The sequence below is a fragment of the Sphaeramia orbicularis genome, chromosome 24 (assembly GCF_902148855.1).
Source record: "Sphaeramia orbicularis chromosome 24, fSphaOr1.1, whole genome shotgun sequence".
Classification (NCBI taxonomy): domain Eukaryota; kingdom Metazoa; phylum Chordata; class Actinopteri; order Kurtiformes; family Apogonidae; genus Sphaeramia; species Sphaeramia orbicularis.
The window spans coordinates 3,930,767-3,957,361 of NC_043979.1; the positions used below are offsets into that span (position 1 = coordinate 3,930,767).

General features: G+C 37.5%; 1 protein-coding gene across 1 annotated transcript in view; it reads left to right on the top strand.

Annotated features, from left to right (window-relative positions):
- slc16a10 (solute carrier family 16 member 10) overlaps positions 1-26,595 on the top strand; it is a 69,238-nt gene that overhangs the window by 128 nt on the left and 42,515 nt on the right. Inside the window, exon 1 of the mRNA XM_030127773.1 lies at positions 1-343. This exon is cut by the window's left edge and continues 128 nt beyond it. Coding sequence (XP_029983633.1) covers positions 25-343 — 319 coding nt within the window. The 5' untranslated portion in view covers positions 1-24. The remainder of the gene's footprint in view (positions 344-26,595) is intronic.

The window sequence follows — 26,595 nt, forward strand, 5'->3', positions numbered from 1 at the left end:
CCTTAAAATACTGAAACCAAAATCATGACAGAGGGAAACAACATACCTGAAGGTGATGCACAGGCACGGGGTGAGGCGCCCCCGGACACACCGGTGGAGGAGGAGAAGAAGGAGAACGGGGACCGCAAAGTCACCATCCCGGACCAGGCGGCGGCTCCGGGGGGTACGGGTGATGAGGCGGACTTCGTGCACCCCGAAGGCGGCTGGGGGTGGCTGGTCATGTTGGCCGCGATGTGGTGCAATGGCTCGGTGTTTGGGATCCAGAACGCCTTCGGTATACTGTTCCTGTCCCTGCTGCGGGAGTTTGGCTCCGAGACTGATGAGGACCTCCGCTTCAGGACAGGTGAGCGCAGACTACACAAGCACTTCCTCCGGACGCGTGTGTTTATATGAAGAAGAAGCAGAAAAATGGCACAGCAGCTCCAGAAGGGACACACAAGTTGGAACGGTTCACTGTTTATGAGGCAACTCTGGGGTTTATGGGGTGTTTGCTCATGGACACTTCGGCCCAGCCCGGGAATCGAACCCGAGACCCCCCCCCCAACCCCACCACACCACACCACCCTCCAATACTCACATTTTCTAACAAAACCAAAATGTTTCCCTGCTTTTATAAAGTCCACACAGAGGCTACTCATGCTATACCCTATTTATGCTAATTATCCCATGTATTCCTGCTGTACAAACTGTAGGCTAAAACCAGCTAGCAAGTAATACGATATGGTGTTTCCTGGTGAGAGAAGGGGGAAAAACATGACAAAAATGCTGCTCAGACGAAGGAAAGTGTGTTTCAATGACAAAACAGTGGCGGTAAAAGTAGTGAATATCTTCCTAGAAACAGGACTGCGCCGTTGTGGTTTTTATTTCTGTGTTTTTGTGCCGGTTATTGTTCAAACAAACAGTGAAAGTTAACAGTGGTTTTTGAAGCAGCGGCGCGAGCGTCTGTGAACATGAAGGGGCACGAGAGCAGCCTGGTGAGGCGTTTAAGTTATGAATGGAACTGTACTCCACATGGTGCGTTTAATGACACCTTTTCTCCTGCTCAGCCATTCACTGCAGCTCTTTGTTAACGTGTCCCGCCTGCTGTGTGTAACCAAATACAAACTGACTGATCCATGCGCTTTATCTGTTACAGTGAAGTGTCGCGTTTTCTATTTTTTTTCTTCAACATGGGCTGGTTTTTTGAAAGTGTTAAAAGTAGACATGGAAGGAAGTCACATATGCAAAGAAGAAGCAAGTTTTGTTTTGAGTCAAGTCATGTGATTTAAGTTATCTATCTATCTATCTATCTATCTATCTATCTATCTATCTATCTATCTATCTATCTATCTATCTATCTATCTATCTATCTATCTATCTATCTGTTTGTCTGTCTGTGTGTCTGTCTGTCCTTTATTTATTCACAAAGGTCCCATTGATAGACATTAAAATCTCTTCTTCCAGGGAGTCCTGGTCAAAATAGCAGCAACAAAAACTTTCACATAGAAAATACTGTTATATAAATATGTAAATAAGTGTGTGTGTGTGTGTGTGTGGGGGGGGGGGAGTAAATGGAGAGTTAAAGGGAGTTAAACAAAGTAAGAAAAAGGCAAATAAACTATAACAGCAATATTCATAACTCTCATCCCCAAAGAGGGTTATTGCCTTCATTCAAGAACAGGCAATTAACATCGTCAAAGAAAAGAAAATTGTCTTGAGTTGAGCTTTACTTGTCATGTACAAGTAACTGTATAGATGTACTATATATGTACTGTATAGACACTGTATAGATGTAGACCACACATATTACAACAATACTAGTCTCAAGCTTTGACATCCATATTTGAAAGAGTAAATACAGTAGAACTAAATGAAAATCTATTAAATAATGCTAATTTTCATAATTTAAATGATATTTAAATCAGTGTTTTTCATCCTTGGGGTCGGGACCCCACGTGGGGTCGCCTGGAATTCAAATGGGGTCGCCAACAACAACTTACTAATAAAAAACATATGGTGAGTTGAGAGAGACAATCACAATACGTAAAAGACATGACAGACACTGAAACTGAAGCACTGCGCTACTGTTTATCTTTCAAATGTTCATTGTGGCTGGTTTCAGATGCTGCAGCTCTTTCATAATTCATAGTTTCAGTTCTCGTTTGTTCAGTATTAATTGTCAGCCTTGTAAATACAAGCTGGACTGACTGTACATATCCTGACCAAGGAAAATAAAACTCTCACCTTGTGCAGTAATCTACACCTGACTGTTCTGCCTCTGTCCATAATGATGTACATTATATAGCCTAAATGTCGTCTAAAATTAATGTTTATTTGCAACATAGTATAGCAAACTATTACATGATCAAAATCAAATTAATTTTAGCAAAAAAAAAAGTCTCAGTTTTGAATGTTTGGGATCACCAGAAATTTGTGATGTTAAAATGGGGTCACGAGTGAAAAAAGGTTGGGAACCACTGATTTAAATGGTAAAGGTACAAGAGCACTACCAAGATAGTCAGTACTTGGTGTCCAAAAGTAGACACTTTTAACTGCAACTGGACAGTTATGTATCCCTTCATGTAGAGGTGCTTTAGTTTCTGTAACCGATGAGTAATCATGGCAGGGGTTGGCATCAGTAGTGGTAAATTTTTGTTGTTAAATTTTTCCAGTTTTTCTTTGACATTTTTCCAAAATGTTTGTATTTTCACGTGGTCTTAAAATATACAAGTAAGCAGTAACATGTATTTCACAATAGTATGTGAAATGTCTTTAAAGGTATTTAAAGAAAGTGGTGTTTATTTATTTATTTACCTTTATTTAACCAGGAAAACCTCATTGAGATTAAAAATCTCTTTTCCAAGAGTGTCCTGGCCAAGACGGGCAGCAGTACATTAAATAGTTACAGTTAGAAAGTGAAATGTTGTTTGCTATTCATTCCATTCACGTGGTGCATAAACTGACAAAAACAGCTTTACTGAGCTCTGAGTAGAATTCAAGCTGCTATAGTTTCCAGTGTGATAGGATAACAGTCTGGTGATAGTAGGTAGTTTGCTTAACAACATCTAAGCAACTTCTGCATTTTCCTCCACTGATGTATACACGACTGTCCCACAGATTCTTATGAAATACAGTGGTGTGTGCTTGTACCTGTATTAGGCCTAGTTACAAAACAAAATACTATATGATCTGCTTAAGAAAGTCCAGTCTCCTACGTAGGAATGAAGCTGCATGCATGTTTTGAAAGTGTTCTCAAGGCAGCATTGTGAAAACATAGGTAGTAAACATGAATAAGGGAATTCCCCTGTTTTGGTGAATTTACCTCCAATGAGAAGCCTGTTTACAACGCAGTGTTTGCTGTAGGTTGGACTGAGGGTGTCAGAAAAGGTCAGAGGGAAAATGTCTTTTGATACACACTTTAAATGTGTCTGCGTGTACCTTTAAATGTGTGTGTAACCCATGAATTATGGCAGTGTGCTTTTCCAGTGTGATTCCAAACACCTGTTGCTGGTGTCGTTGTTTGGCAGGAAATGGGTGAGAGAGTGTGAGATGCTTTTGGTTGTATTCTGTTCAGTTTGAGTTTCTTGCTTTTAGGGCAAATTTAAAACACAAGGCTCATGTTCTCACTGGAAAAACATCTGACATCAGAAAAAGCCTCAGCTCTATAGATAAAACTAATGAAGATGTGCAAGTATTTGTCTTAAGAGGGAGGACTAGCTTTTAATGGAAACCTTTTAACCTACGACAAACACATTGTAGTTACTAAACTAACTGTTGTGCTGTTAAATACCTCTGTCTGTTATGATATGGCTGCTGCTTAAATGGGAGACAGTTGGTGCATGACCACATGCCACCCACTTCCCTTCCCTTCCCTACTAGACGGAGTTCACTGGCGGACTGTCATGTTGAGTGATGTCTTCCCCCAAGTGAAGCTGAGACAACTGGTCGATGGGAATGTAGGGAGGAGGGGAAGGAGGAGGAGGATTTGGGGGGGGGGCAGCCGCAGTGGATTATGCAATCCCCACAGGGAGTTACACATATTTTAAAATAATTCAGAGGTGACAAAATGGTAAAAGCTAACATTGCAGTCTAATAACAGAGCTCTTACGCTGGATGTAATTCAATATACACAAGGTTTATAAGGTTTGTGATACATGTATGTGGCAGTTACATGTCAGAACAGCCCAAAGTTCATAGATGGGGAGTAACAAAGTACAGTTTTCAGTTAAGTTACTTGACTATTTAAAGAATTTCTGTTTTCCTCCTACATTTTGACACAAATAGTGTGCTGTAAACATTTTGAAAGCAGGCCAATTGGTTTAGTGTTACTACATTTTAGGGGAATGTCTTGTGTACCTTTTCTAAGATGAACCCCTAATGTCAACATACACAGCCTAGCCAAAAAAGAGTGCCATATTGATATTCCATTGGACCTCCTTGGACCATGGCATTGTTTTGCTAAGTTTATGCAATGTCACAACATTTATTTGTGTCATTTTTAGCTCACTAGCCAATAGGCCATGAGCTTTTCACTCCCCCCCATTTACTTACAAAATTAAAAATGTCTGTAGCAGCAAAACTATTGGTTGAATTCATACCAAATTCGGTTTATAGATTGCCAGTGATACAGAATAAATGTCATTACATTTTGGGAAAAGTAAGTCAAAGTTCAAATTTTTTATGAATTTTTTATATATTTTTTCTTCTCCCATTTACATATAATGGGCGAAATTTTAAATGTCTATAAAAACATCAATTTTGTTTCAGTTTACTTCAGACTTGGCACATATATGGAGGCAATTAATATCCTAACATCAGCACATGCATAGACATGATGACATCAGCTGGATTGATGCAAAATCATAACCTCCTTGGCGGAGGTAACCAGATAGAAACATATGTAAATGAAAAATGGGATTTTCAATGTTAAATTGAAATGTCCACAGAGTCCACATTCCACAGTGGATGTGGACAATTTTGTGCCAGATACAAGATATTGTTCTAAACTACGGGTGGATCAAATTGGAGGCTAATTAGAGTCATTTCAAATTTTTTATGAATTTTTGAAAATTGCTCAATGATGAGAGATAGGAAAATTTGAGATTTTGTGACCTTGCTGTGACCTTGAACTTTGGCCTACTTGGCCCAAAATTTAATGGGTTGGTCCCAGGGCCTAGGCCTATCTGTGGGTAAAATTAGGTAAAGATGGTTGGAATAGTTTTCCCATAAAGTTGCTAACAAACAAACAAACAAACACGCAAACAAACAAACACAAAGCAAAGTGATCACAATACCTCCTGGCAGAGGTAATAATGTGAACAGCAACTCAAACAACAACACAAAAAGCCAGATCTGAGTAATACATTTTGGTTGAGTACTAAGGACTGTAGTGTTTATGTCGCCCACATGTCCTGACCACATATCCTTATGTTTACGTCAGACTGACTGGATGGATGCTTCCAGAGACACTTCATACTACAAGAAATGAAATTTTAATCCAATTAAATTAATTTCTTAGTTGCCAGAGGAAGCTTGGGGGTACAGTGAGATGAATGGATGTATTACTGCACCATTAATTCTACTAATGGGATCCCTGTCCTTCCATGGTTGTTATTTTTGTCTCTGTTCCATCAGTAGTAAATGAGATCACTCTGTTGATCAGGACTGAAAAGTACCTCAGTCGATAAACACTAATTTGATTACTTCATGGAGTTCCCTTGTTGATGTAATGGTTTGATGTTAGTGTTTCACTCGTCATGATACATTTTTATTACAATGCCCATTTGTTCTTCACCTTTAGGGTTTAATTATTTTAGATTGAGTGTACATTGTCACATAAAATGCTGAGAAAATATTTCACTGTTGAGTTGTTTTGCTTAATTATATCCCTGAAATGGAGTTTCGGGGATGTAATGGTTTTACCCCGAATGCTGATATCCTTCGTGTGAACACAATAACTAGGACAGATTTGGTTGGATTTCTTCTCCTTGATAACCAACATAGGGAACTCTTAGTAGAAGAACCCTATCGATTTCAGCTTCTCCATGAGTATAAGTCATCCAAATGGGGACGCATTAGTTAAAAATCAGTTTTTAGGATATGAATCAAACAATAATACTGTTGTTTGTTTTCATATCAAACTAATTCTGTAAAGCTCTGTGAGGAAACCTTGTTGTGATATAGGGGTCTACAATTGAAACTGAATTGAATTGAACTGAATTGAATAATAGGCCAATTGAGGTAGAATTTGGCCCACATTGATAGTCTAACAAATATCCATGTTCTGTCTACCATGCAGAGTTCATATGTTGTCATTTTCATTCACTAGGTGGAGTTTTGTGGGGAAAAATGGGTTCTGTGACCATTATTCTGTCACTATCAGGTCCATGGAGCTCAAACTCAGTTCATATGGATTGTCTAACAGTTCTCTTTCTTCATGCCACTACCTTGTCTTTACATGATGTCATATTTTGACACCCGGTGGTGTGTTTGTGGGCTGGAACAGGGTCAGTCTGGACTCATTAGACCACATGACCTTTTCCATTGAAACACAGTCCAGCCTTTCTGCTCTGTATCAAACTGATGGTTGGGTCAGAAATGAGAATCTGCTCGCTACATCATTTACAGATAAAGAAGTAAAACCTGTTAATTACTGCAGTAGTTACCCAATGGAAAGATCTAAACTATTGGATTAGTTAAATCCAAGTAGGGAATTGTATTTAATTTCTGGGCTGGGTTATATATTATCATTATAATTTGTTTGAATGTTCTACCAGTAGATTTTCTTTCTTTCTTTCCTTTCTTTCTTTCTTTCTTTACAAACCACAAATAACCACCTGGTTTCTTGAACGTTTTCATCATGATAATATTTGGGACCATATTGCTCAGCCCTATATTAACCTGTTTACATTTACTTTTTTCACTCTTAAAGCTGAGCTCAGGTGAGGTTGTAAGGCCAAGAGGCATGTTTTAGACTTCATTCAACAGGGAACATCTTTTAGTTTCATTGTTTAACCTCTTACTGCCTAAATTTATTTACAACTAGAAGCACTCGGAGAGCGCAGACCTCCGCCAAGGCTGATCAGTGGCCCCCCCTGTGGGCCCGCCCACCCCCGATCACCACCAAAATTTAATCATTTCTTCCTTATCCCATTTCCAACAAACCCTGAAAATTTCATCCAAATCTGTCCATAACTTTTTGAGTTATGTTGCACACTAACGGACAGACAAACAAACAAACAAACAGACGGACAAACAAACAAACCCTGGCAAAAACATAACCTCCTTGGCGGAGGTAATAATTGGCATAACTGTCATAATAGTAATTAAACTGAAACTCTCAGGTATGTAGGTTATTTTATTGATGCTTCTATTGATCATTTATTCCAGTCAACAATCCATACAAAATCAGAATGTCATGAAATTAATAACACTTTTGTAGAAACAGTGTGTTGAAACTGATCCATGAACATCAGTCATTATAGATAAAAAGGTAACTTGTATATACATATATATATATATATATATATATATATATATATATATATATATATATATATATATATTGTATGTATATTCAGAAACAGATTTGAACAGCATCTCATTAAAAAAGACAGTGGAATACTGAGGCAAATTTGCAAGAGTTGTCTACAAAGGGTTAACACACGGCTGAAACACAGTCTGAACTACGTCAGTTTAAACGTGGCTCTAATGTAACTCTGACTGTACCTCCAACCTCTAACCCTAAGCATCAAATTGGTAACTAATGACGTGATGGATGTTTTAGGAGTCATAAAGTAACTTATTTTTAATCACTTGAATTCACTTTGATACAAGCTGTGTTAAAATCAGTGCAGTTCTATTACATTTTAAAAACACATGCACATATGCAAGACAAACAAATTCACTGGCATTCAAACAATTACTGACCTATCACATAGGGGTGTAAGAAAATATCAGTTCCACGATATATCGCGATATTTCATTTCACAATACTGTATCAATATTAAACATGTGTATCGGTATTTTTAGGTATTTATTCAAATGCAGACATGGTGGAGGTTTCTTTTTGTTTTTTTGTTTATATTTTTGGGAATCCTGTGAGGTCTTTTATTTATATATTCACATGGGTATTTTGCTCTGTCATTTGTATATGACAAAAGCAGTATTGTGATCCTGCAGGTCATACATGTAGTTTTTTGAAATTGATAACACTGATTTGTTAAATAATAGTTAGTTCAAGCATCCTAAAGGCACTTTTTACTGTCTGAGAGAGGTAGATGTTAGTTTTCCAGGAAATAAAAAAAAGAAGCAAAACAAAAAAGTATCGCCTTATTAACAGTATCGTGATATATTGCAATTTATCATATCGTGATCCTAGTATTGTGATTTGTATCGTAGTGCCAGATTCTTGCCAATACACACTGCTACTATCACATGAGCTGACAATGTTTTCATTTGGGTGAATCATGTGATTGAAAATCTGGACAAAAAGATGGAATCCAAACTGTTGTCCAGTGGTTAGACATGCAAGGCTGATGAGAGGTGAAAAACTTAACTTGTGTTTTACATCTTTAATGCACCTGTAGTATTTAAGCCATTGGTGGAGGAAACTAATCACTAGTAATTCAGATCATTGATATTATTAAAATGGATTTGACAAATAAAACTATTGGAATATTTTGACCAGAATAGTTTTGTTAAGTTGGACATTTTCATTTGGAAGCTCTGAAAGTGTGTTCCATTAGTTTAATTCTTTATGATCATGATCCAAGTCTTCATGATTATGATTACTACAAACAGGCTCTTTTTTGAAATGATAGAAATACAGAGGTGGGTTTAATATACATATACAGGGTGGGGAAGCAAAATTTACAATGAACATTTAGTTGTTTTTTCTCAGCAGGCACTACGTCAGTTGTTTTGAAACCAAACATATATTGATGTCATAATCATACCTAACACTATTATCCATACCTTTTCACAAACTTTTGCCCATATGAGTAATCAGGAAAGCAAACGTCAAAGAGTGTGTGATTTGCTGAATGCACTCGTCACACCAAAGGAGATTTCAAAAACAGTTGGAGTGTCCATAAAGACTGTTTATAATGGAAAGAAGAGAATGACTATGAGCAAAACTATTACCAGAAAGTCTGGAAGATACTATTAAAGAAGAATGGGAGAAGTTGTCACCCCAATATTTGAGGAACACTTGCGCAAGTTTCAGGAAGCGTGTGAAGGCAGTTAATGAGAAAGAAGGAGGACACATAGAATAAAAACATTTTCTCTTATGTCAATTTTCTTGTGGCAAATAAATTCTCATGACTTTCAATAAACTAACTGGTCATACACTGTCTTTCAATCCCTGCCTCAAAATATTGTAAATTTTGCTTCCCCACCCTGTAGGTCTAATCAGATCAGGGATGAGCCTGTCCTGCAGACAATGGTCTCACAGACTTTCACCCAAACATCCTGCCCTCCAGATCCAGACCACCTTTAAGGACATGACCCCACTTATCTGCACACCTACGTTATCTTCAGACACCAGTATCCCTTTCATCCACTCTGTCAGACCACTCCACTGTCAGTCCACTCCATATAATGTCTGTGATGTGGTTCTATGAGCATCTTAATGGACTATGTTTGGGAAGTATTCAAATTTTTGCTGCAGTTGTTGCCTCTTGCATCATATGATAATAAGTGATTTAGATGATCATTGACTTTGTATCTGTTTTTTTTTTCTCATCAAATTGTCAAGGTTAGCATAGACTACAACTGCTCAGATTCAGTGTTAGAGTGGTGTGTTGTCCCCTCTCTATGTTATATACAGGCTGTTCCACGCTGAAAACCAATGTAAGCTCCCTTTGTTGGAGAAGACATACCAGTGCACATGTTGCAGCATGCTCCTACCTCTCATATTAAAGCTTATGCACTGGGCGGCTGTTGGAACAGTTGAGCACCATTTGAAAACACTCATTTCAATACTTTATGAGATGACTATCTCAGTGTTTCCGGCACTAAATAACCATTTCTAATTAAATCAGCAAAACAAATAGTGGCGGCACACACAGCCAAAAGACAAATGTAATCATAGACAATTGGATCACAACCTAGATGATAAAATAAACCACGAGGCATGACTGGGAAGACACTGAGCAAATATCTTCCACTGACAGCCACTGGATGCAGACACAAAAAATGGAACGTGTTTCTAAAATTTACTAATACTAGTACACTAAGATATTTGTGTTCATTTGGGAAATATTTTTTTCTTGACTCAACTAGTAGTAGTTGAAGTTAGACACACATAATTAGTAATTAGTTTCACTAACAAGACCATCTATTTTCTTTACGATTTTGTTTATAATTTGGTTTGATGAAATCGACCCTGCTACCATTTCAGTAGGGCTGGGCGATATGGAAAAAAAAATTGTATCACAATCATTTTTTCATATCAGACTATATCGATATGTATCACAAAATAAATCAAATCACTATTTTTGTCAAGCTTAAATTTCCCGTTACTCATAAGTTAGTTGTGAAGACATCATAAGGTTATTTTTGGTTTAAATTAAATTCTTTTCTGTCAGAAGTTGAACACGACAGATGTGCTGAAGAACATCATACAAGTGTTTCAGATAAATAAAACAGGTACATATATTTAAAACTAAACTACAAGTCTGACCAGCAGGCAAAAGATTTCAAGTTTTAAAAGAGAACACAAACAAAACAGACCATCTTCACCAAACAATGCTTGGGGTATACACATGGGGGTGCGTTCCATAACTGCCATAACTGGCGTAAAACCGAAAATTAAACTTAACATGCTTTGAACGTCCGACTCTTGGCTTCTATGCTGCACCCCACTTTTTGGTATCCTGGTCACCCAAGTTCTCTGTCAGTTTTTCTCCTGAGGGAACACTCATTACCTCCGGCTTTAGCTCAAACATTAGTGTGTGTGTGTGTGCTGCTCTTATGTCTGTACTGTGGGCGTCAACTTAACTTGCTGTGGCTCTAGCGCGATAGGTTCAGTGCAGTGCTGCTTAATTATGATTGGCTGTTCTTATGTCTGTTAAAACATGGATGAATGAATTCTATTGAAATTGTACCAAGCATGTCTCATATTTCTATCAAGGAAAAGTTATATCGCGATATATATCGTTATCCTTTTATCACCCTGCCCTACATTTCAGTCAGCTAGTGTTTGGCATTAACTCATCCCTCATGTTCCCTCGACTCCATCCCATTGTCCAAAGAATTCTGTCATAGATGGTGAGGGCCAAAATGGAAAGTCATCAATTCACAATGCCTCCATCAGACTAGTAACAAAGTAAATTGCATAATATATGCAATTTATCTATATGTGGTTGGTTAAGGATGCTGAATTTTCCTCTTAGTGAACCATTTTTATGTTTTTTTACATTAAAAAAAGATGAAAAATACTTAGTTCATAAGCCCTTAAATGTAAAGGTTTTTCAAGGATTCTCTATCAATAGGAGATATTGGGAGATACTATTGGTACTTTTTAAAAATATTTTCTAAGAAATGAAAGCAACTATTTATTTATTTATTATCAATTTTTTAAATATATTTTCCTTGTGCATCTCCAGAAATTCAATACAAAAAAAGAAAGAAATTCAAAATTTGTGATATAAGATTTTGTGACACACAAAGTATAAACCCCACCCCCCCAGAACCAGTGGCGACCCCCATACCAACACAACCTGGATCTCAAAATACGAAAACCACTAATAAAAACAAATACACGTATATAGATGAAAGAGAATATAATTTACAGATATAAACAGATAGGTGATCAGGATAGTCATAGACAATTATGTTGCACTCTTTCTTTAACCATAATATAAACAGCATTCCACATACTAAGGGTTTTTTGACTGGCTGCATGCATTCGGGCCACTGACCTCTGAAATGAAAGCAACTATTTTTCTGAAAAAAAAAACAAAAAAACAAATGCTCCATGATAATATTATTATTTTTGCACTGATCCACAAGGTGTTCGTGAGCACATTTCATTTTTAAATCTGCAATTTTTGAGGAGTGTTAGCGCTGACAGTATTCACAATAAAATGACATCCACTCCACTTCAAGCCCTGTAGAAACAATGGCATTGTGTTCACAACATAGTGGATTTATTCAGCGTGGTGGACAGGATCTAAGGGGATTTGTGTCTACAATCAATAGAGACACAGCGAAGAATGACTTGTTGAAACTCTTAATTTAATCTCCAGTGAAGGTTTTACAGAATATCACAGATGCTTTTCTCTGTTGTGGGTCTGTAACATTATTTTTGCTTCTGAAATTCCCTATAATAATGGAATCTCCCAGTTTTAATCAAATTAGTAGTCGTTTCACTTTGGGGACTATGACTCGGCTGCTGTCAAGGGATTTTTTTTTTTTTTCTAGAGACAGTGAAAATGTCTGTTCAGTCCACTGTTCCAGAACAGAATTTAGAAGGCTCACTTAAGGGTTTTATGGTGTTTATATTCCATGGTAGTGACCAAGGTTATTATCGTTAACGAAAACGAACGAAATGACGAAAACTAAAATTGAAAAAACATTTTCGTTAACTGAAATTAATAAAAACTCTAATTAAAAGAAAAAAACGATAACTAACTGAAACTGTTTTGTGAACTTACAAAACTAACTAAAACGTATAAATATTATGGATACAATTCCCTTCGTTTTCGTCTTTGTCAATGTCGGATTGATATGAAATTCATTTCTTTGGCTCCAGCAGTTTGAGCTGGTGACACCATAGGACACTCCACAGTCTGTCATGTCTGTTCACTGGTGGTTCCCAGTCGTCTTCTGGTCCCCACTCTACCTGGAACATACAGACTAAAGCTGGTACACAGCAGCACAGTCCTGTCTGGGGTTTACTGGAGTGATACATGGGTCGGGTTTTTTTGTTTTGTTTTTTGTTTGGCGTACCGTGTGTGTGCGCGTGAGTGACAGAGACAGAGCAGAGCTAAAGGACAGAGTCAGTGTTGAACTAGCATCCAGGTTAAAACTGGAGAGTTTATCACCATGAAAAGGCCTTCCAAGCCCTGAACTGCACAGTTTAGAAGAGGAGAAAAGAGGAGGATGAAAACTAATCCAATTACAGAGGTATGGAACCTGTTAGAATGTTAAAAAACGTTTGATGTTACAGCTACAGCTAGCTGAACTGAACTGAAGCAAAGTTAGCTAATAATGGAACTGGAGATGATTAAGAGATGAGAGATCTGCTAAGGTGTGGTTGACTGATGAGGAACTGGGTTATATATGTTTATAAGTGGTTTATATATGTTTCTGTCTGCTTTAACTGCTGGTTAGCTGGTTTATATATGTTTCTGTCTGCTTTAACTGCTGGTTAGCTGGTTTATATGTGTTTCTATCTGCTTTAACTGCTGGTTAGCTGGTTTATAATATGTTCCTATCTGCTTTAACTGCTGGTTAGCTGGTTTATATATGTTTCTATCTGCTTTAACTGCTGGTTAGCTGGTTTATATATGTTTCTATCTGCTTTAACTGCTGGTTAGCTGGTTTATATATGTTTCTATCTGCTTTAACTGCTGGTTAGCTGGTTTATATATGTTTCTATCTGCTTTAACTGCTGGTTAGCTGGTTTATATATGTTTCTATCTGCTTTAACTGCTGGTTAGCTGGTTTATATATGTTTCTATCTGCTTTAACTGCTGGTTAGCTGGTTTATATATGTTTCTATCTGCTTTAACTGCTGGTTAGCTGGTTATATATGTTTCTATCTGCTTTAACTGCTGGTTAGCTGGTTTATAATATGTTCCTATCTGCTTTAACTGCTGGTTAGCTGGTTTATATATGTTTCTATCTGCTTTAACTGCTGGTTAGCTGGTTTATATATGTTTCTATCTGCTTTAACTGCTGGTTAGCTGGTTTATATATGTTTCTATCTGCTTTAACTGCTGGTTAGCTGGTTTATATATGTTTCTATCTGCTTTAACTGCTGGTTAGCTGGTTTATATATGTTTCTATCTGCTTTAACTGCTGGTTAGCTGGTTTATATATGTTTCTATCTGCTTTAACTGCTGGTTAGCTGGTTTATATATGTTTCTATCTGCTTTAACTGCTGGTTAGCTGGTTATATATGTTTCTATCTGCTTTAACTGCTGGTTAGCTGGTTTATATATGTTCCTATCTGCTGTAACTGCTGGTTAGCTGGTTATATATGTTTCTATCTGCTTTAACTGCTGGTTAGCTGGTTATATATGTTTGTATCTGGTTTAACTGCTGGCTGCTTTGTGCATCTCCTCTCATGCTTTGCACATCTTCGCATTGTTTCACGTAAGTGACGTGTATGGATTGCACCCCCCCTCAACCTGCTATAGGGAATTTATACATTGTACGGTACATTGCGTCTCTGCTCAGTCCATGAGCCGCCCTAACCCGACCCCCAAATAAAGTGTCCAGGGTAACCCATATCCGCGCCTCACTAATTTCTTTGAATAGGATGATGAGGAAGATAAAATATATGAAATAACTAATACTAATACTAAAACTAAACTAAACTAAACTAAACTAAAACTAAGCATTCAGAAAAAAACGATAACTAATAAAAACTAACAAACCTGCTCTAAAAACTAATTAAAACTAACTGAATAAGAGAAAAAAAAGTCAAAACTAATTAAAACTAAACTATAATTAAAAATCCAAAACTATTATAACCTTGGTAGTGACAGCTCCTCTACAGCACCTCATCAGATTGTCCTCCTTTGCATCCTTTATGTCTTATTAAGGAGCTAAATTGTACTTGTACTTCACTTCTAGTATTCATCGTTTTGTTTGAAGTCACAGATTAAGTGTAGTTTTTGTAGTTTAACTTTACTTTCCTGTCATGATACAGCCATTAAAAACATTTTACCAGGCCTACAAGACTTAGTGTTCTTGAAATGATTAACATTAGACAGGTAGAGTGGAAGCTGATTAAACAGAATGAGAGTGAAACCAAAAAAAAGCACATGAACTCATCTTCCGGGCACATATATGTCCCAGCAGGTCCTCTAAAATATTTCATCTAGACTGACTGGTTGTACCTACTGTATCTGTGATCTATATCAAGCAAGTAAAAACTTCCTTTGTATTGCACATTTCATTCCAGACGGAACCACAATGTGTTGCACAAAGTGTGAAGTAGAAAATCAGTATTTAGCAGTTAATACTTCAACCAACTGAATACACTAATGATTTTAACTACTTTTCCGCACGATAAAGCCTACAACTGACCATTAGAGTGAATCAGAGATAAATCACAAAATAATTATGAAAAGAAATGTAAATGGTAAAATAATTATCTATTTATAGGGATAAACGCCTGATAGATAGATGAAAACAATTTTTATAAGATTATAAAATCCATTCAGAACAATACTTACTGTACAGTTAAATAATGCAAATAGTATCAGTTAGAATAAAATTATTATTATATTTTATAATTCTATATTATATTTTATATTATTATATATGTTAGAATTCGTTTTAATCATAACTAGCGGCATTGTACCTGTGGTGCCATTGTACAATAGCATGAGAGGCTAAAATCACCCAGCATACCTCACAACATTTGAATACGGACATAAAATTGTGCCTAGTAGATAGTCAGGTAATGTTTCTATTCATTTGGCGAGTTTGGCAGTGATCAGGCCTGTGAAGGTTGAGGAAAATCCATACAAATGCCCTCCTGTGCTGCAACATCGATTGGACGGACACAGAACGTGTATTATATGGTAGGATAATGAAATAATATGAAACAATTTGTGGGGTACAGTGGTGTCGTGATATATTTTTTCCAGGAGTCATTCTAGTCACAATATTTGAACCCTTTAAAACATGTACAGGTGGTACTTTTGTAAATTATTGCTCCTTTAATACAATGTCACGGTTTATTTATTTATTTATTTTTACTTATTTATTTCCCTGACAGACAACTGTACTGTAGTTATGGTTGAGAATTATAAAATGGTTTGGTCACACAATGTCCCATGTAACTTATGTCATTTAATTTCAATACCAGACCTGTTAGAATAATTTAGTATCATTAGCTTATGTTAGTATTAGTTTGATATTGTGTCCCAAGGATGTCTTAATTCCTGTACTTTGGTACTTAGACTGAAGCTCTTAGATGTAAGGGAAGGCAAATTTATTAGTACAGCACCATTCATACACGAAGGAATTCAAAGTGCTTTACAAAGGCCTAGAAACACATAAAATTACATGGAACAATAGCAGAATAACACATTAAACAAAGCAGAAAAGACGCTCCACTCTGGCGGAAACCACCGCCCGTGGGGTTACCTGCCTTGTCGTGAGCGCAGTTCACTCGTATTCACTGTCAGTTGTCAAACTATTAGATGTGGAATGATGAACAGTCCTTACCAAAAAAAAAAAGACTGTCATTTTGGCTATGTAGTGAAAGGGCACAGACTACCAAACTTGTACAAGTTAGCTTCTACAATTTCATGTTGCAGTCAAATACTGCCAATAACGCTCTGCATCACTGTCATTATCATCACTGGTGGATTTTTAATTAGCTTGGCAATTAAGTCAGCTAGCTTGCTAAATTTAGTGTGTTTACAGTATGCAAAGTCAGCATTACTGTTTACAGAAATGCTTAGGAAGTAGCTGAAAATACTTGGAGACATTAAACACAACAGTGGTGTTGCTGGGGTTTTAGTAAATTTGCCCTCAGTTTGCCCTTAAGGCCCGTCATGACTCAGATGATTGACAGCCTCTGCTATCACTGGCAACCTCATGCTGTTTCTTCTCACGCCAAAGATAATGCACACAAAACTGGAAAACTGGGAGTCATAATCAACCAATCACAGTGCATAATATTGGGGTGGGGAGGTCCTGCCCATAAAGTGGGCAGTCCTGGCAGGTCAGTGGCCTTCACATCTGTGCAACAGACTCTGGCTCCCTCCCTATGGGAATGCCAGATGGGGTTATTCCTGAACCTTGTGCCATTACAGCCACTTGGTTGTCGTCTAATGTTCAAGCTTCCACTGACCTTTGGACCAGGCAGAGGGGTTAGAGTACTTGATTTTGGTGTTTTCATAAAAACTCACAATTGACACTCGTGTCAAAAACAAAGGTTTCACATGAAAGTTGCTGTTTTTGCTTCTGGATGTGAACTTGACCTATTGACCATAACTGTATGGTTCAGTTGAAAATATTGTTTTAGTATCACTGCCGTACTGAGAGTGAGGCACCTGGGATACGTATTTCACTATCAGCGCAGCTTGCCAGTAGTTGGTTGGAGTTTGACCTCACTCTGCCAACAATAGATACAGTTTTAAGGCTGTAGCGATAAACGCAGCTATAGTAACTATTAGCATGACCTGGGTGTGCTTGTGCAACCCAGGATGACTTGTACTTCTCCTATATATTTGCAGGAAGGACGTACACATATACATGCTTTCATATCAAAAGGGAACTGAAATCAAATTAATGGATTAATAGACAAACCGTGTGCAGTCTCTGTTCATCTGTCTGTTGACATAAATAGATACTGTCATTTACAACAGGATCTTTTACAGCTTGATCATATCAATAAAGATATGATCAACATCCCCCCTTTATGACCCCTTTTTACTATTATTATTATTATTTTTTTTTTTTACAAGTGGTCCTTCTCATACCTTTCCTGGTCATGGTGAAACTTCTGTCAGTATTGACCATGTTAGTAGAGCTATTTATGAATCAAACTTACCTTTACAGCAGCATTCAGCAACTTGAACCATGGGTAAGGGAGGGTGTTTTCTTTAAAAAGCAATAATGCAGTAAAAATATCCTGCTTCAAGAAGTTCTAAGTTCCAGATCAGAAATATAAGCATCAAAATAAAGTAGTTGAAGTACCAAAAGTGTAGAATAGCATATTTCAGAATAATATGCATTTCTACGTTATAGTCAATGACGCATGCAAACTGTCGTAGTATACACAATGTGCTACCATATGTGTAGCATTTGACAAAGAAAAAAAAACATTTTTTTACGATCACAATGGTGAGAACAGCCAATGCACACTTTTCACAGTCTTTGTGTGGATGGCAGTCAACGCTTCACTAAGCCCCTTCCAGGAACAGCCACTATCCACAATCATATGTTAGCAACTGTATCTAGGTATGGGAAGCCTGTCAAAGAACAAAAACAAACTAGAAGTACTCGGAGAGCGCAAACCTCCATCAAGGCAGATCATCACCAAAATTTAATCATTTGTTCCTTGGGCCAGTATCAACATTTCCTGAAATTTTCATCCAAATCTGTCCATAACTTTTTGAGTTATCTTGCACATGGACAGACAGACAAACAGACAGACAAACCATCGCCGGCAAAAACATAACCTCCTTGGCGGAGGTAATAACCTTCTAACCCTAACCCTATAGCCCACACGTAAAAAACAAAAAATGTGATGTGTTCCTCAGTGGAAGCCCAACCATCCACGGGATACTTGGATTCACGATCTTCTTCTTCTTTCCATTACTATTATCAGTGTAGCTCAAATGCATATTGCAGTCTTGTCTTTGTACTTCTGCTTTGTCCTGAACATCTCTGACTGATATTATTGTAAATCATGACTGACCCAGACAGTGCAAAAGCTTAACAGACATTGCATCAGTAACTGGGGGGGCAGGATGGAGGATGGTCAGTTGCAGAGTCAAACACCCCCAGATACTTGTATTTAATTCAGTTGTTTAAAAAAAATCTCTCAGAGGTTGTTGAATAGAAGTGTAAACTATCATAAAATGGAAATACTCCAACTGTGTCTCAGCTTTGTTCCACCTGTGTGTTCCCGCCTGTTTTTTTCTAAACGGTGGATGTATGTCTTCAGATGCTTGTGGTCATTGGGTCAGTCAAACAGCCTGTACATGTGTGGAACTGGGCTACTGAAAAATCTGCTGTACGTAGGCATTTCAAAAAACCTTGATAAGTTTGGAACATACAGGGGTTAATATTTGACTGGCTGTTTCATCTGAATACTGTGTAAGCTTGAGCTTGAGTTTAGGTGAAGGTTGGCCAGAGATAAAGCCTTTAGTGGGTAAACACGCTGTAAGCTGAGCATCATTTCAGTGGCTGCACATGGACCAATTGTTTCTCCTCCTGCACATGACATCCATAATCAGACCACCACCTGAGGGGCTGGAGGATATATGACAGACTCAGTCTAGGACTACAAGATAATGGACACTGTAACCCACAGGTGGAAAGAGTACTAAACTATTTCAGTCAGTAAAAGTAGTTCAAAAGTAAAAGAATATATTTTTTTGTTAAAGCGGATTAATCCATCGTCATGATTAATCTGATTAAAATTTTTAATGCAATTAATCCATCTGCAGCAGAATGACTTTGAATGTGTCTGGCAATGCATTTTGAGCAGTTTGTCCAAGTAGAGTTACTGTCGCACATGAACAAATGGTCAGTTGATCTGGAAGTGACAGGCAGCAGAACCAACCCATAAAGATGGACGATGCTGAACAGCATGTTGGCCCTCTGGATGGAAATATAAGGACAAAAAAACCAAGACGGAACAGTTGACCAACTTAAAGTATTAGACACTAGGGCTGTGTATCGGCAAGAATCTGACGATACGATACAAATCTCAATACTAGGATCACAATACGACATACCACAATACAAAAAGTTAAAAAAGCAATTTTTTTTTGGTTTCGTTTCTTTTTTAAAAGATTATTTCCTGAAAGCATGGAATTACACCAGAAATATGCACAAATACTAAACACATTTTTATTTAATCACAACAGGATCTAATGCTATATCAATAAATGTTCCTGTGTTCAAACTTAAATTCTGTTTTACAGACATTACAGTTTAAATGTTCATATTCTATTGGTTCAGAACTAACATCAGAACATTGTTTTTGTGCGATCCCAACAAAGGAACTAACATTATTTAATAAAAGAGTGTTAAATAATAATGAATAAATTATAAACAAAAAAGAAAAACAAAAAAAATGAACACAATATATTCACAATATCTGCACTTGAATAAATACCTAAAAATATTTATACAGTACTTTTTAATATCGATACAGTATTGTGAAATGAAATATCGCAATATATTGCAGAACCGATATTTTCTTACAGCCCTATAGGCACACTCTGCAGGAAGGAGTTTTCTATTCACAAGCACTTCCAGTTTAAAATACCACATTAACATGAAACATACATTAGTCTGGGATTCTGCTAGCTCTTCGGCTAACACGTCACCCAGCTTGTACAAACATGTTAAGTGCAGATATAGTCCCTTCTTTCTTGAGTCTGTTTGCTCATACAAAATTAAGCGCAATTAACATAGATTAATCCATAAAAACCCAGAGTACTTTTGTTGCAGTTCCAAAATGTGTTTTTTCTCTATATTTAAGTTTTCTGAAGTGATTTATCACAATTTTATTTATGACATAATCCTTTGTATTTTGTGTTTTTTCAGTGAACATCAGGTATTTTCTTATATTTTATTTATTGATCATGTAGATGTTCATTAAAGCTCAGATTAAAGTTGACGGTTATTATATCAGAAACAGAGAAAACTGAAGAAAAAGTGACTTTTTCTGCAAAATCTGTCAATAACTGATCATAAACCCAGCATGTCCGCATGTCCATCAATGTGTGAATCAATGTTGTAGAAGATGACGGTGTTTCCGTGGTAACTACGGAGCATCTGAACGTCCAAATGGGTCATATCTGATGACCATGAAAAGATGAATAATTGTATTTTACACCAGTTATTGACATGGATTGATAGGACTGATGGTTCAGAAGTTATTAAACATTTTAGGTCAGTGGATGGTTTTGGTCGTCGGTGGCTGCTTGGGTCTTTATGGGTTAAAAATGAATGATATTTAATCATGATTAATTGAAATTCATCCACAGCAACCCTGTGATTAATCTGATTAAAAATTGTAATCATTTGACAGTACTAATAATTTTGCAAACTGAAGCTGTCATATTGCTCTATTCTGAACTATTCCGAAATGGGCACGGCGATTTTGCCTCATAAAGCCACTGCCTTCATCGGTTAATTTCTTGGTTTGATCTGAAATAACATAAAATACCACAGTGACACAACACAGGCTGCAGCATTGCTCTTTTTGTCTGTGAGTTTGCTTAGTTCAAGAGGCTTCAGGGCTTAAGGCTTCAGCTCCCTCTGTGAAATGGAAAGAAAAAATGGTGAAACTATTCTGAATATAGCACATACTTGAATGGATATTGATTTTTAGGTGTGTCTTTCAGATCCTCATAAATGTCCTGTGACTCCTGCTTCACATCCACCTAAACATTCAGACACAGATCACCACAGTCTCTTTCTATCTTTATGTTACTTTTCATTGTTATGTGCTCGGTGTGTTAGAGTTAGACTCAGAATGGGGGTAAAATTGTGTGCTATAAGACATCATATAAAGAATGAAAAAAAAATGACTAAACCAGTGACACAAACTTTTAATATGTTTTCAAAAGGTAAAGTGACCGGTATAATCCACTAATTTGGGGCTCCACTCGTACATGGGACAAAATGTCCTCTGCTATGTAAATGTAAGCATACTTTTCTTCAGCCTGATGTGGGCGGCACACCATGGTTTGTTTACTTTACTGTCCTGCAGAAGCCTTACATTACAACAACAATAAGTCACCCTGATAGAAACTTGGTTTGCAACGGATACCTCAGAACTCACACAGCGGTATGTGAGCAGCACCATATAAAACCCTACTGGCACAAGAACTAGATCTGGTGTTACATGAGAAATATGGGAAAGTGTGCTCATACAAAGTAGAAAATAAACTACATTAGTGTGTAAAACTGTTTGTCTGATTACATGAACATGTCAGTCTGAAGCCAAGATGCGATCATTTTGTTCCTGACTTAATGCACATACCGGTTATATGAGTGATTCTACAGATGCTGGTTCAAACTCAGTTGGAGGCGTATCAGAACTGTGGCTCAGTGCCATCTCTATACTGTTCACTTAAAAATTTGGGGGTGGACAAAAGGCTTCCCCAATCACCGAGCAGCACTCACACACCACCCCTTCCCGTTCCTGTGTCGTGGCACACAGCTCTCATTTAACATTTTTCATATGGACCTCTTTAGTTGTGTGAGGAGCCGCTCCAAGCATGCATATCATGTGTTTCCTCTCTATTTTATGCACAGGCATATATTACTCTGTGGCCACTTCATTTTTTTTTTTTGCTGTCATTGCGCATACATTTTGACTTCCTGCAGCCCAAAGAGTACATGAAGGAATGTGTTACAACTTGGGTCACAAGTGTATTAAAATTGGCGGTTCTCACTGTCTTTTCCCCTTCCTGAGCCTCTAACGTAGGAGCTCGGCACAAATGGCTTCCAGCTGCTGCAAGCAGGCGATGGAGTAATGGTTGTGATGCTGTATGGTCCAGTCGGGTGTGGATGTGTGTCTGCTGCACCATGAGGCCCTGACGGGGGTTATGACTGGGGTCTTTGTGATGGAGCGGTATAAGGCCATTAACAGGAAACCTCAGTTATTCAAGAGGCCTGAGTGGGCTTGTGTCATAGGACCAAAATGTCATATCCCCTTGTATGGACCTAGATAATAAGACATGTTCAAAAAATTAGATGGACAAAAAAGTTGTATAAAATGACCATGCAGAAAGACATTTTAAGTGATGTACTTGATAAATACAATATTGTTTTTCTGTTTTTTTAGAACCATTGGGAATTTTTCATACATCTGCATATAAATAAATAAGAATCTAAAAACTTCAAGAGAGAACGTTTCTCAACATAGTTGGCCTGGATGTGCTGAGTTTCAATGAATGTCAGCCATATTGGCCAGTATTCTTTGTTTTGACTACCGCTAGCAGATCAAAAAATAAACTGATCTTCAATGGCCGACGTCTCCAAAGACTTCTGACAACAGCTGCATTCATTTCACTGTGTTCCAGTAATGCTGAGTCCAGTATGTTACCAGGCAGATTTCTGTTCAAGTGAGGGCAATAAAGGATTTATTTAACTCAAGTTAGCTGATGTATATTGTGAATTTAGCTTGCTAATGGTTAGCATCCGAGTGATTAGACCAATAACAGTTAACGTACCTGTGGTTCATGTAAAAAAAAAAAAAAAAAAGTAAACGAAATCTATCACCATCAGCTGTCAGGAAAATTCTTATTTTAAACAATTTACATCTGTAATTTAAATAAATAAATAAATATAGGCCTAAAATACAGTTGTGATTTATCCAAACCATACATATGGAACATTTGACTATTGTGGGAGCAGTTTGCAGGGTTTTTTGCAGACTATTGTTCTTTAGCTTGTGGCAGGCTTTTTAAACCCAAACCACATCCATGTGACAGAACAGAAGTGGCTCCCCTTGTAGGTCTGAACTCTTCTTTTTTCTTTCCTGGCCAGATTCCTTCTCCTGGTCAGAATAACGCTGTTCTGAGTCATGCTCACTTTCCTCCATGTTTGTTTGTGCCATTTTCAAACAAATTCCCTGCCTACATCGATACCCTGTGAAAAACTTTCAGCAACAACCAACAATAAATGATAAAGCACAATATGAAACAATATGTACTTTTGTGTTGTCATGTCATTTGTTATCATATCACTCAGCCATAGGCAGAGAATTTCTTCTAGCAGTGCATTTCTTCTTCCATGCTGAGAAAAAGTCTTACTTTACCTGCCAGAATGTGTGTTTTGTGTGCACCTGGTTTTGATCTGCTTATTTTGGAGAATGTTACTGCAAAGATGCAGAAACCTTGTCAGTCCTGACAGTTTTAGAAGGGACTGAAGCTGAGGACCTGCACCAGTAATGATTATCCCATCCTACACTGCAAAAAAATGTCTTTCTTCAAGCAACTAATCGTGGCATAGAGCATACAGGATTTGACCTAATCTATCATATTTAAATATAATTTATCCTAAGGTGAACAAAGGAGCATTGGGATTGATTTCACACATTTTCAATAAAATTTTTGACAAATGTGAGGTTTGCACATAGGTATTTTTTGCAGTGTACTGTGTCTCCTGTTGAGTTAATCCTGCCCAAATTGGGATTAATTATAAATTGTAATTGGTTGTGATCTGCAGTAAAGGAATAACTTTGGCTTTTCTAATTAAGGCTTGACCTGATCCATATAAAACCAAGGCACAGCATGAGTAAATTCTGCAACACATGGCGTAGTTTTCACAAAGGAAATCCTGTAAGCTAAAAACATATCAGCTGCATTTAATATCTTCCGTCTACTGGGACTGACTTCAAGTCCCTTCAAGTAAGAGTTGTTTCCTTGGCAACATGTTCGTGGTTTTTTAATCCAAACCAAGATTTAGCAGTACCTTATTTCTCCTCTGTTTAATTTTACATTCAGATTATATAATTGAACGAAACATGCAAGAATGTACATTTTCAGACACAGCAGTCTACTGTTCCAAGGCTTGTAGATGTTCTTCAGTTTCTGTAGCTCCCCCGAGGAGGGACGTCAGTAATGAGTTTCAGCTATGTGCCAACATGTTCAGCGCAACATACAACAAACCCACTGACCCCACTGCTTGGAAGGCTCTGCTTTTTTCTTCAGATGAGAGTGGGTCAGTCATTTCTTTTTTCTAATGAGACAGACAGTAGGAAACATACCTCAGGAAGGATTTAATCTAAATCCAGCTGGGGAACACACAACCTTTACATCAGCACTAAGCACTTTTGCCTTTAGTCCCATCAGTTCTCTTCTAGTGAGTTTACAGCATGGTCAGATCACAGATCAGATCAGAGGGAAGAATGCATCAGCTTTACATCTGTACTCACTTTTATGTGACTTGACTTATCAGTTTAGAGATGGCAGAAGAACACCTGTGTGCACATGTACCATAACATGCATGTTCTTGTGCACTCCTGTAAGCCTGTACACTGCTCTGTTATATAACTCTGACACAGGTTAGACCTTCTCTATGAAATTATGTTTGAAATCAGTTACTTCTGATAAAGACAAATCAATTCAGACTTGACATTCGAAATACAAGTCAGATATATTACTTCTAAATATAGGTTGGTGTGTACTGTTTTTCACTGACCATCCACAAAAACACCTCCAAGGTCAGAAGAGAAGAGATTCACCCAGAGACTCATCAAATATGACACAAAAAGCAGTGTTAGTGTATTTATTCACTGTGTTTTGTATCATGAGGTACACAGAATTCAGCAACTGAGATGCACTGACTCTGGTGGAGTCCATCTAAATGCCTGAGTGTTTTAAAAGCACAAACCATAATTTCACTCAAATGCATGTACGACCCTTTCATCATATTTTCAAATCTTGATTTATGGTAAAAAAACAACAACATTTTTTTCTGGTCACTGTGACTTTGTCCCCCAAACTTCATTCATTCATTTAAGTCCTCCTGCATGAGAACATTGTTCTGGACAGACATCTGGTGCCCATCTTTTTCGGTGACCCACTGGTGCAGTTGATTTACTAACACCTTTACCTCTTCACTCTGTGTTTGTTCCAGCGTAACAGCCTTAGACACGGCACAGCCTTAAGTGGTCCCTGGTGTTAAATGAACCCTGCCTTCATTCCCCATGTTGGAAGGTGATTTTTAGCCTGCATGAGCATCTTTAATCAGTGGATTCTTAGAATCTGCTGCAGGGACAAGCTGTTTGTTTGTCCAGACCAGGGAAATGGTATGTCACCCTGCTGCAAATATGAGCCAAGTATGCATGTCCATTAGTGGTTTCCATTGACTTTGGTTAATAGTTAACTCATCAACCAGAACCATTAAATTGAGTGAATTTATTTGTGAATTTATTGACAAATGGGCTTAAATCAGTGAGGGGTGCATTAGCTTTTGTGTATGTCATTAGATTTTCTGAGGAGCACTGATTACTGATGAAGATGATAGTTACCTCCGCCAAGGGACGACAGAGGTTATGTTTTCATCTGGGTTTGTTTGTCTGTCTGTCTGTCTGTTAGCAAGATAACTCAAAAAGTTATGAATGGATTTGGATGAAATTTTAAGGAAATGTTGATACTGGCACAAGGAACAAATGATAAAATTTTGGTGGTGAACGGGGGGGCAGTGATCTGCCTTGGTGGAGGTCTGTGTTCTCTGAGTGCTTTTCTAGATATCAGCAAGTGTTCAGAGAATGCAAACCTCCACCAGGCACCCCGAATGGTGTGCATGTGTGGATCGACTATTTCTTTTTAAACTATGGATGTGCAAAACAAATTTCATAATGATATTTCACGAACTGCATTTTTTATGATTTTTTGAAAATGGTGCATAAAAAATAACAAAAGTCAACAGAGCGTAACGGAAGAGAAATGGAGCGGAACGATATTTCGTACAAAGTTGAAGCTTGGTACCAGTCATGTGAATGTCAAATTATATTAAATTCCAGTCAATATTTGTTGAGTTATAATGAAAAATGTGTTGTAAATGGGATTTTCAATGTTAAATTGAAATGTCCACAGAGTCCACATTCCACAGTGGATGTGGACAATTTTGTGCCAGATACAAGATATTGTTATAAGCTACAGGTGGACCAAATTGGAGGCTAATCGGAGTCGTTTTGAATTTTTTTAGGAATTTTCAAAAATT